General features: G+C 37.1%; 1 protein-coding gene across 2 annotated transcripts in view; it reads left to right on the top strand.

Annotated features, from left to right (window-relative positions):
- The first annotated feature begins 6453 nt into the window (after positions 1-6453).
- Positions 6454-13064, top strand: part of STK31 (serine/threonine kinase 31) — an 84959-nt gene continuing 78348 nt past the window's right edge. For both annotated transcript variants that reach the window (XM_067745538.1, XM_067745539.1), the window contains exons 1-3: positions 6454-6481; positions 6570-6622; positions 12170-12268. In XM_067745538.1, coding sequence (XP_067601639.1) covers positions 6454-6481; positions 6570-6622; positions 12170-12268 — 180 coding nt within the window. The remainder of the gene's footprint in view (positions 6482-6569; positions 6623-12169; positions 12269-13064) is intronic.

Consider the following 13064-nt stretch of genomic DNA (forward strand, 5'->3'; position numbering starts at 1 on the left):
TTCCAAGCAGGCTTCTGACAGCTTCACGTGGAAGCCATTTGATGGCACTCTGTCTTGCTGTCTTCTCTAAAGATCCTCTGACACTGTGGCTTGGGATGCCCACTGGAACCCTTCTGCATCATACACGTATGAAATACACGGGTGGGTTAATGACCTTGGGACCAGACTTGACTAATGGGAGGTGGAAGCCAATAGATAGATAAATAGTTCCCCTTCCTTCTGCTGGGAAGACAGTTCTGAGATGCCTTTCATAATCTTTCTCAGAAAATAGGATTGAGCACTAGTCACCCATAGCAATGGTCAACCCCACATCCTTATGTTAGCTTTCTCTTTTCCCCTTACCCACTCCCTGACTCCTTCCTCTGGTTCCCTCAGATAACTTCCCAAATATACTTACCTGTATTTGAACATTTGTCTTAGGCTTTGCTTTTTTGTGAGGGGTAAACCCAGCCTATGACAGGTATCAGGAATGGCCTTAAAAAGCAAACCCTCAGGATGGGATTCTGTGACTGCAATATTCATTGAATAGATGACAGTAAAGACCCATAGCTGGTGATAAGTGGGGTAGTGATAACTCCTGGCATGTAGATGCAACACAGTTACTGTAGTGGATTTGCTTGAATAGCAGGTGGAAGGTGAAGTGTTAGGTTATACCGTAGCCGTGACATTACTGTGGAATGGGACTAACGGAAATTATAAAGATGGAGGTGTTCTTTAGCCATTGTTAACTGCTTTGGAAACCTTGAAAAAAGAAAATGGCGTAGGTTCATGTTAGCTACTTAAGGCATGCTGTGGAAACCAGAGTGCCTCAATAGCACCTTTCAAGAAAAATCTCATCTCATGCGGATGTAGGCCATCTGTGCTGACATTCCAGCCCAAATTTAATAGTAAAGGTGGCAAGGCTGCAAAGGAAACTGAATGCACAGCCTTGATCATTTCCTCCACCAAAGTTAGCATGCCTACAGGAAAAGGAACCCTGAAACATGCAATGGGGACATGTGTGTTGGTGAGCCTGAGAAATATTGAACCCTCAGGTTTTCCTGAACCTTTGAGCTGGCCGAAGCAGTCTCCTCCACATTGCTAGAGAGCAGTCTGCCCTTGCCTGGAGATCCTGCAAAGACTATTTGAGGCACTTGCATTGCAAGATAATACTTGTTCTCCTTAAGACCCATCCCTGCTATGCCTCATTGACTCTGAACTGGTAACTAGGATCAGATCTCAGCATACCCTTAGAGCAGATATACAGTCCTTCTTATAGGAGGATAGGTTACAATTTGCATGAATTGCAGGTTCTGGTCTAAATGTACTGGAAGAAACCTAGGAAACATGTTTGGGAATAGATCTTGAGGGTGTTGGATCAGGGAGTGGAATATAAGGCTTGACAGGAAAGAGTGACATAGTAGCACTTACTCATGATTCAGGCTTTAATGTCCTGGCAAGGGTATCTGGAGTTGGTCCTAACACATTGCTAGGATAGCATATGGAAGATATGGTAGAAATGCCAGAAGTTATTTGGCATAGTATTGAGGAGGGGGTCAGAAAGTTCAAGAAAACAGCAATGTTAGAATGGATTTGTTGTTTAAAACTGGAGAAGCTACCACTTGACTGTTTTCTTTGGGAAGGCTCAGATGATGCTTGTAACTAAGGCAATAAGAAATGTAATGGTGAAGAATATACTGGCAACACAGAAGTTCGGCAGTGGCTAACCTCTGCAGGGTAGAGTTGATGGTAGAAGATGCTGCCATGATACTGGGCTCCTTTATATAAGTGTAGATGATGGGATGCAGAAATGTCAAAGGCCAGGTTGTGGAACTTAACTTTCAGAGGCCCAATGGACATAATTAATAGGTACGAAGGCATGGATTGGTGAAGAAGGTTAAGATCATGATGTTCCAAGGGGAAAGATAGAAGCACAGCTGATTAGGATGTTATTTGACTTGTGTAACCATGGTTCCTCACTCAATTTCTGAATCTAAGGCAGTTCAGATCTAGAGCCCATTGATGGAAGGGAAAGCCCAGATCCCTTTGAGGAAAGATTCTCAAGTATATATGATTAACATCGCCTTGATGCTTCCCCAAAGGGTCAGTCATTTAACACCATTTACCAGGGTAACTATGCAGTAGAGAAAGAGGAATATTAAGATTTTAAACCAAGGACTCTTGGACAGGATCTGAGCTGATACGGATCCCAAAGGACCCAAAACACCATTATGGTCCTCTGGTTTTATGGAAGCCCAATGATAAATGAAGTCCTGGCCGAAGTCCATCTCAGTGGGTACAGTGGGTCTGGCCACACTCTTTGTTTATTTCTACAGTCCTTAAATATATGTAATTGGGATAGATCAACTTAGAAGCTGATAATTCTTGCTTTTTGCCCTAGATGCTTCTCAGGTGCTGCAGGCTTGAGTCAGAGTTAATGACCTAAGGGCCTCCCTGACCAATGGGTTATGTAGATATAACGTCAGTAGGGACATAGAAGACCTGAACAACTATTAACCAACTTGATCTTAGTGACATTTACAGAACACTCAGCCAAATGACAGCAGAATACAGTAGTCCCCCCTTATCCCTGGTCAATATGTTCCAAGACCCCTAGTGGATTCTTGAAACCGTCGATGGTACCAAACCCTATAAATATTACATTTTTTCTATACATACATACCTATGATAAAGTTTAATGTATAAGTTCGGCACAGTAAGAGATTAACAATAACTAACAAAATAGAACAATTATAACAATATACTATAAAAAATTATGTGATAAAAATTTTCTCTCACAATCTTGTTGTACTGTAGCCACATTTCTTCTTGTGATGATGTGAGATGATACAGTGGCTACATGATTAGATGAAGTGAAGTGAATGGCATAGGCATTGTGATGTAGCATTGGGCTACTACTGACTTCCTAAAGATATGTCAGAAGGAAGGTCATCTACTTTGCTCTGTATCAGAACCAGACAAAGACAGTACAAGAAAAGAAAATTTCAGACCAATATCCCTCTTGAACATAGATGCAAAAATTCTTAACATTTTAGCAAATCTAATATAAGAATATATAAAAAGGATAATACATCATGACCAAGTGGGTTTTATCCAAGGGATGCAAGGTTGGTTTAACATTTGAAAATTAGCCAGTGTAATTCATCATATTAACTAATTAAATAACTAATCAATTAACTAATTAAAAAAGAACCACATGATCATCACAATAGATGGAGTATTCGACAAAATTGAACATACATTCATGATAAAAGCTCTCAGCAAACTAAGAATAGAAGGTAATTTCTTCAATCTGATAAAGAGTATCTACTAAAACCCCACAGCTGGTATCAGTGGAATAGTACTTAGCAATAAAGAGCAACGAACTATTGATACATGTGAAAAAATGGATGAATCTCAAAATAATTATGCTGAATGAAAGAGAACAGAGAAAATGGACATACTGTATGATTTCATTAACATCCAATTCTAGAAAATGCAAACTTACATATGGTGACAGAAAGCAGAATCTGTTCTTTGGGGTAGACATGGGGAGCCAAGTACTATAAAAAGGCATGAGGAAACTTTTGGGGGGGTAAAGGAAATGACTGTTATCTTTGTTAACAGTGAGGATGACTGCAACAGTATATAATATGTTCAGCCATCTAAATATGTACTTTTAATACCTGCAGCTTATTGTATATTAATTATACTTCAATCAAGCAGTTAAAAATTAATGGAGGGGGGCTTCCCTGGTGGCGCAGTGGTTGAGAGTCCGCCTGCCGATGCAGGGGACGCGGGTTCGTGCCCCGGTCCGGGAGGATCCCACATGCAGCGGAGCGGCTGGGCCCGTGAGCCATGGCCGCTGAGCCTGCGCGTCCGGAGCCTGTGCTCCGCAACGGGAGAGGCCGCGGCAGTGAGAGGCCCGCGTACTGCCAAAAAAAAAAAAAAAAATTAATGGGGATCTTCCCTGGTGGCACAGTAGTTGAGAGTCCGCCTGCCGATGCAGGGGACATGTGTTCGTGCCCCGGTCCGGCAAGATCCCACATGCCGCGGAGCGGCTGGGCCCGTGAGCCATGGCCGCTGAGCCTGCGCGTCCGGAGCCTGTGCTCCGCAACGGGAGGGGCCACAAGAGTGAGAGGCCCGCGTACCAGAAAAAAAAAAAAAAAAATGAATGCAGATAATTTTCTACTGTTATGAACGGTTTGCCACAAAGGGTAATATCTGCTTATAACCGGATAGATAAGCTATATTAGTTTTTCCCCCTTAATGTGAAAAACGCTGCAACACAAGAGAGGGATCTGACGCTAGGCTGGACCGAGAAATGCTTGTAAAGCTACCAATCTGAAAACCACATTTTCATTAACTAAAGTCATTTTCTCCTTTCCACCTGTAAAAAAGAATGCCGGAATTCTTCTAACTTGGCTGCTTTAAAATTTTAATCACCGCGCACAAATTAGGAAAGGCCACAAAATCCAAGCCACCACCTTATATCATTATTTGAAAGCTTGTTAAAGAAGTAGCCATTAGCCCGCAGGTGCTGGGAATACCCGCCCATAAATTTTGCAGGCGCAGTCTCCGCGCGCTGCCCGCCAGCTGCCTGGCCTCAGCCAGCACGCCCCGCCCTGGGCCCCCAGGCCTTGGTGGTCACGTGAGCGAGGCACCGGCTCGCGCTGAGCCAGTATGAAGGCGCAGCAAAGATCGCGCAAGCGCAGTGTGGGGCCAGAGTGGCCGGGGCACGCGAGGTAAGCCTCTGCACTTGCGTCACGTCCGGCTGACAGCGAGCGGACGGCGAGCTGACTGCGAGCCACGGCCTAGAGACGGAGGGCTGAGGGCCCAGCGTGTGGGCCGGGGGCACTTTTCTAGAACTTCTCTGGCGAAAAGTGCGAGGTCAGTAGGAGTCTTTTTGGTAGGTTCGATGGTGGCTGCTTCAGGGACCGTATTTTCACCTCTGGTGGTCTTTAGGGCTGACCAGTATGGGCACGGCCCGTTTCCTGGCCTTCTTGGTCTCCGAGCCGCCGGCGCACTTCTGAGGGTGACAGGCACCCCATTTGCTGAGTGTGGTGCCGGGAGGCGAAGCCGGCATGCAAATAACTGAGGCCTGCGTGTTCTGGGTGAAGACAGGGACCTGCAGGCCTGTTGTCGGGTGGAATTTTCTCTTCCCGCAAACTACGTGCCGTTTAAGCTTCGAAATCCCTCCTGAAATAGGTGTTAAGGAGCGACCTGGACTAAACTTATTTGAAACTCTCGATGTGAATTGGAAGTGCCGTTTGGTAATCCAGGTTTGCAGAAAGTGGGTGCGGCATCACTTCCTTCATAACCATGTGGAAAAGTCTTTTTTGACCCCTTTAAAAGTAACATTTAAACGTTATTCTAGCTGTGGCTTTTTAGATCGTGTGGTGCGATTTCCAAAGTAAACATTTTCATTTTTACTAAGTTTAAGCCAGTGTCTTCCAGTGAAATATAGTTTCCCTGAACAGATTCCAACTTGGTTTTACAAGTTTTTGCTCAATTTAAAAATTACTTTTGGCCAGTATTTGAGGAAGAATCCTTCTTTTAAAGATGTGTTAGTGTATGCGAAAAAATTTTTTAAAAGTTGTAACGAAAATAAGAATAAAGTTTAAAAAATTTTTACGACCTTCCCCCCTGCCCCCCCATAGGGTTAACTTTCCCCCCCATAGTTGGGAGAGTATTTGGAGCTTTGGTGTAGTGATGTTTAGTTAACTCTTAAATTTCTTTTAAAAATTTTATTGTTTTCCATTTCCTTGAAAAAAATAACATTTATGCATGTAAAGTGCAATCTTCTGGTGTTTTAAGGATAAATTTATAAACTTGTAGACATTTATCTTGAAATATTTTGCAGTTGGGAAAGCAAATTATTTAATGAAAATTATTTTTGAAGGTATGTATAAAGTTTGATTCATTTTGCAGTTTTTAAATGCAGGGTATCTTCAAAAGCAGAAACAACTATGCCTTTTAAATAAAATAGATATGTTTATTTAAAAATTAAATACCAGTCGGAAGCATTTGGTTTACATATGTTTGTAGTGTTTCTTTTTGTTTAAATTATGGAAGTCCTACTCATGTTTGGGGAGGGCATCAATTATTTTAAAAGAGTATGCACATTGTTCTGAAGTATTTATTTAACTGATCAAAGTGTGCATGAATTATACACTTCAATGTAAATTTGTAAAGGTTTCAAAGATAGAAGGTTTCAAAGGTTTCAAAGATAATTTCAAAGATAGAAATTGCGTATGATGAAATTGCAAAATACAATATACTGAAAACAATTATTGAAGAAAATATCTTTGGGGTTGTTTTTAATATAGAGTTTAAATTTTGATAACTTAGGACAAAACGTATTTGGAGGAATTCGGACATTATATGGTTTAGTCTTTATTCAGTGTTAATGGACAGATTAGTAGAACCTAATTCAAACTATTGAATTGTTTTAGTTTTTCAGGAATTGTCCAAATGGATGAAGAAGTACATTACAGTAAAGGTACTGACACTAAAAATTATTGTTGGTTGTAAGAGCTAGATGATCTTGATTAATTTCTAATTTTCTTTGCATTGTGATTTGGTTTTAGTTGAAGATGTGATTGGAAGTCATGTAGAAGATGCAGTAACGTTTTGGGCCCAGGTAAATAGTAGCCTGGTTGATTTCCTCTCCCACCCTTTCCTCCACTAATCCAGGTCCTCCCCAACAAAAATAAAAATAAAAACCCTGTAATGTATATATATCATTGTTATTCTCAATGCTTAATTTTTATTGAACATTATTTAACACAGGGCATTATTAGAAGACAAATGGTTACAGCTGGAACTTAATACCAGAATTATGAGTAGTATGCTCATAATACCCTGAGTTAAAAAAGAAAACAGCAAAATTGTAGTGGTTTTAGAATTACATTCAATTTAGCACATCTAGGCTGCATAAATTACTGAAGATGCTGAAAAACTGTTGTATTTCTGAAGTTACAGCCCCATCTAGAGGTCTCTGATAAGATTGTTTCTTAAGTGATACTAAGTTTTAAAATTTCAGTCATTTTTTTCTATTGGCTTAATTTTGAATTTGAGGTACAATGTTTTTCTCATCATATAATTGGAAGTACTAATGGAACATTTATAATTTTACATTGGCATGCGTCAGGACAGATAAGTTTACTCAGTTTTAAATACAAAGCAAGGCACCAAAGTGCTTCTGTTCCAGAATTTAAAAGGTGAATCCCTCAGAGGTACACAATTACTCACTAATTTTTAATTTTGTGAACTACATGATATAGGAGGGAAGGGAATAACATTTCTCTGTACTTCTACAGCCTGAGAACTCCTTTTTGTACGGGTAGAGTGAATTGGCAATGTGGGAAATAGGATTTATGAGAAGAAAGGTTATAGAAGACATATGATTAACTCAGTGTTCTTAAATCTATATAGAAAACATTTTAGAAGGGTGATAGTCATAGAAAAATTTTGGCAAATTTGTATCTGTGCTTATGAACATATTTTCTAAAGGTTGCCCACAATGTTCTGGTTCAATGCCCATTGTCTCTGCATTAATAGCACCTGTGACCCTCTCAACATTGTTCCAGGTTGGATGATAAATGATATTTTTAAGCTCATTATGTAGGAAAAACATTTATTATCTTAAATAAGATTTTCAGACCAGCACTGTCTGGTAGAAATACAATGTCAGCCATATAAGTAATTTAAAATTTAGTAGGCACATAAAAAAGTAAAAAGAAATGGGCAAAACTGATTTTAATAAATATATTTTATGTAACTCAGCATATCCAAAATATCATTTCAAAATATAATAAATACAAATGTTACCAAGATAGTTTATTTTCCTTTTTTTCCTATCCAGTGTATATTTTAGATTTCCAGCACAACTTAAATCAGACTAGCCATATTTCAAGTAAGAATTGGCTATTGTATTGGTCATTGCAGCTCTAGACTTTGATTTTTATTGACCTTTATGTGAAGCTGTTGCTTGAATTTGGAACTATGATTTAAACCAGGAGTCAGCAAACTTTTTCTGTGAAATATTAGATAGTAAATATTTTAAGGTTTGTGGGTCTCTTTTGCAACTGTTCAGCTCTACAAAAGCTGCCATTGTAGTGCAAAGGCAGCCATAGACAATACATAAATAAATATGTATAGCTGTGATCTGTTAAAATTTTATTTACCAAAACAGGTAAGAGAGCCCATAATTTGCCAACCTCTGATTTCAACCATGAAGTTGAGGCCCCTGTAGAAATTTAAACATATTTCAAAAAGTGAGGAAAAATATCTTAATTGGATGAAAAGATTAAGTGAAAACTGATAAGGCGTCCATATGAATCGAATGATTTTTTTCGAGAAGCAAATTGTTTGTGCACACATGTGCGAATCCATACCGGAGCCACGTCCTGTATGTGCCCCTTCGACGGTTGTAATAAGAAGTTTGCTCAGTCGACTAACCTGAAATCTCACATCTTAACACATGCTAAGGCCAAAAACAACCAGTAAAAAAAAGAGAGAAGACCCTTCTCAACCTTGAGAAGCATCTTTCAGGAGTGTGATTGGGAATAAATGTGCTTCTCCTTTGTATATTGTTTCTAAGCAAGAATTTTAAAAATGAATCCTACATATCTAAGGAACATCTTTTGATGTTTGATAAAGTTTTGATATATTTTGATAAAGTAGTAAAAATCAAAGAAAAAAACTTTAGTAAGGTGACATTGCTAAGATGCTCTATCTTGCTCTGTAATCTCATTTCAAAAACATGGTATTTTTGTAAAGTGTGGTCCCAACAGGACAATTCATGAATTTCACATCAAAAGACAGTTCTTTATACAACAGCGCTAAAAATGGGAGGACTTCTTTTCACATTCTTATAAATATGCAGCTCACCTGTTGCTTACAGTTGTTTTAATTTTGTATTTTTCAAGTGTGCATTTTGTACACTTTGTGGGGATAGGCTTACTGTGTGTGATTTTTCTGGAGGTTGATAATTTTGCTTTAAGTAGGTTTTCTTTAAAAGAATGGGCAGTTACATGCAGGTTTCAAGAGTATTTTCTGTTAAAAAAAGTTATATAGGCTTTGTTTGCTATCTTAATTTTGGTTGTATTCTTTGATGTTAACACATTTTATGTAATTGTATGGCTGTATTGAATCATATAATATCAAATATTAGAAGTGATTTAATAGTGTTAATCAATTTAAACCCACTTTAGACACTTTTTTTTTCTGAAAAATACTGCCAGATGCTGATGTTCAGTATAATTTCTTTGCCTGTTCAGTTACAGAAAGTGGTGCTCAGCTGTAGAATGTATTGTACTTTTTAACACCAGTTGTGTACATCCTGTGTAACAGGAAGGGCGACAATAAAATAGTAATCCTACAGAAAGAATATGGCAGGAGAGAAAAGATGCAAATTTTAACATTTAATTAGGTTGGGATAGGGTGTAGATGAAGAGTAAATAGAGATTTAGAAACACGTGGAGGCAGGTCAAGTTGAAGGTTTGCTCACACATAGTCTCTGTTTTTCTACCACTATGGATTTCTGCCATTTAAGCCATTTACATGAAAACACTTCAGAAATTTTGGTAGGCCTAGTTTGATGAGTGGCAGTTGAAGGAATCTTAAGTGTTTGACCTTTGAAAGAAAAGAGCTTCCATTTATGCTAGTCCATATACCTACAAAATCTAATTATGTAAAGTACTTTGGTGTATTTTGAACTTTAGCGAGCTCATTCCAGGAGTTTATTTACAAAGGCTGCTTCAAGTGTGTCTTGGGGTCAGTTTAAATTCACTTCCCATTTTTACTGTTTATCAGTACTTATATTCATCATGATGTCATTTGAACTGCTCTTTCAGAGTTTATTTTGTTACAGAGATAATCATGTTCTTTCTAGTCTTATTGAATATGTTATTGATATATATATTTTGTTTTTTGTTTTTTTGAATTTTATTTAACTTACTTTTTTTTATACAGTAGGTTCTTATTATCTATTTTATACATATTAGTGTATACATGTCAATCCCAATCTACCAGTTCATCCCACCCTCCGCCCCCCCGCCCCCCCGCCCCCCGCTTTCCCTCCTTGGTGTCCATACGTTCTCTACATCTGTGTCTCTCTTTCTGCCTTGCAAACCAGTTCATCTGTACCATTTTTCTAGATTCCGCATATACACGTTAATATACAATATTTTTCTCTTTCTGACTTCACATTATTGATATATTTTTAAAGAACATATATATATATATTTAACAGTTTACTTTGAAATAACTTTAGACTTACAGGAAAGTTGTAAAATTAATTTCTTTATACCCTTCACCTAGCTTTCCTTGTTGCTAACATTTTACATAACCAAAGTACAAGGGTCAAAGTCAGGAAATTAACATTGGTACAATGCTGTTAAATCTTAACTACAGCCCTTATTCAAATTCCACCAGTTCCCCGTCCCCGCCTCGCCTTTTTTTTGTTGTTTCTATTCCAGGATCTAATTCAGGATCCCACATTATATTTAGTTGTCATGTATCCTTAGTCTCTTCCAACCTTTGATAGTTCCTTTATTTATACTTATTTTTCATGATTTTGACATTTTTAATGAATTCTGGTCAGTTTTTATTTGTTTATGATTTCTCATAAATAGATTGGCAGTAATACTACAGAAGTGATGTGTACTGAAATTATGTCATATTGGGGATTTATGATGTTGTTATATTTCACTATTGATGATGTTAACCTTGATCCACTTGGTTAAGGTGGTAACTGCTGGGTTTCTTAATTGTAAAGTTACTGTGTTTCCTTTTGTAAGTAATAAGTGTTTTAGAGGGAGATGCATTGAGACTATCTAATCTTGTTTCTCTTAAACTTTTTACCCACGAATTTTTTATTTATTGCTATGGGCTTTGCCTAATGATGGTTTTCTATTTTCCTCATTCCTTCTACATTTATTAATTGGAATTCCTCTTTAAGGAAGAGCTATTTCCTCTCCAGCATTTATGTATTTATTTATTCAATTATTTATATTAATATAAAACTATGGGTATTTATTCCATGGATTATAATCCCATACTATCATTTATTTTGTTGTTTAAATTGTTCCAGCTTTGGCCAATAGGAGATTGTTTACATTAGCTACTGTATCCTTTAAAATGCACCCATTCTTTTTTTGAATATTACTTTACTTTCTGGCATCACCAGATGTTCCAGGATCATCTTTTATTTCCCTGTCCTAGCCCTGGATTCAACCACTCTCCAAAGAACTCTTGTTCCTTTTATTGGAGAATGGTGTTTAAAAATCAAGATCTGGGCACTAGGTGTGCTTATTGCTACTTGAGTGTCATTGTTTCTAGGCTCTCTCAGTGGACAGAGATAGGAACTATATATATATTTATAAATATACTATATAAGTACAAATATATAACTAACACATATACACATCTGTATCTGTGTGTCTTTCATATATGCATATATTCACACACAAACATGTATACACATGCACACATATATGTGTGTTTGTGTATATGTGTGTGTGTATGTATACACACACACACACACACACACACGAGTTCATACTGATACTTTCCAATTGTAATCTAACACTGCAGGTTCATTCTAGCCTTCTTTCCTTATTTGTAATTTCTCTCTCCCTGCTTTCATTATCTAGAACATATTTACTTACTTGTTCAGTCCTAGTATACACCTAAAGTAGTTTCAAAATTGTTAGCCCATGCCCCTGTGAGAAATAAATTTACTAACTAGATTACAGTATTTATATACAGAGAACCTGTACATTTGGAAATTGTTTTTACATCTGTTTCCTTTACAACAACAAATATGTGAGAAGATCCATGTCATTTGACCAAAATATGGTATCTATTTTGAGCAATTAGAGCTAAAGTAAAACCCAGAGACAATTGTTTAAAGTTACCTCTTAATATGATATTAATAATATTTGGTATCTTAGTTTGAATTCCAAATAATTTGAACTCATTGAGAAGTGAAAATTTTCTATAGCCTAGTTCCATTTCTTACAAAGAACTTTTTTGAATTATGAAAAAATAATGACATAAGAATTGATTTAATTTCTAATGCTCCAAAACCTTTTAAGTATTATGCATAGTAGAACCCTCATTTGCATAACACTGTCAAATAATATTTTACTGAATCTTATACTATATCTGTTCTTCCTTCTAGAGTATCAGTAGAAATAAGGATATTATGAAGATTGGTTGTTCACTGTCTGAAGTCTGTCCCCATGCCAGTTCAGTCTTTGGGAAACTTGATCCAAAGAAGGTGAGCCATATTCTTGGGTATAATTATTCTATCTTTCTTATTAGCTTTCCTGTGTCTCAGATTTTATAGTTTTTGGAATTTTTAATATATTTGAAAGGAAGAGGCAAGTTTTTAGAATTTGTATAAACTACAGTCATAATAAGTTTACTTTTTCAAAAATACTTACGAACTATCTGCTAGGTACTGGGCACTGTGTTAAGCATTAAGTATACAGTGGTGAACAAAATAGAATCCTTGCCCTTGACACTGATTCATAAAAATTTGTAAGAGACATACTTATGGAGAACAGTTGGACAATATATATATGTACATATATTTTTTGACATATAACTTACAGTGAAGAGTGTATCTCTTAATCTCTTGATGAATTTTTCATATCTATGCATCTGTGTGATCACCACCCAGATCAAGATACAATTTTATCACCCTAGAAAATTCCCTTAGGCCCCTTCTCAGTCAATTCTTGGTCAGTAGTCCCCTAACAAAGGTAATCATTATTCTGACTTCTATCACCATAGGTTCATTTGCCTGTTCTTAAATTATACAATATGTACTCTTTTGTATATGTCTGGCTTGTTCAACGTAATTTCTGAGATTTATCCATATTATTGTGTGCATCTATATTATTGTGTGTTTGTTCTTTTTCAAGCTATGCAGTATTTCACTGTATAAATATACCAAAATTTATCTGTTCTCCTTTGATGGGCGTTTGGAGTGTTTGTAGTTTTTGGCTACTGTGAATGAAACTGCTGTGAAATCCTTATACAAGCCTTCTAATGGATATTTTAACTTATTT

The sequence above is a fragment of the Pseudorca crassidens genome, chromosome 8, assembly GCF_039906515.1.
Source record: "Pseudorca crassidens isolate mPseCra1 chromosome 8, mPseCra1.hap1, whole genome shotgun sequence".
Lineage (NCBI taxonomy): Eukaryota > Metazoa > Chordata > Mammalia > Artiodactyla > Delphinidae > Pseudorca > Pseudorca crassidens.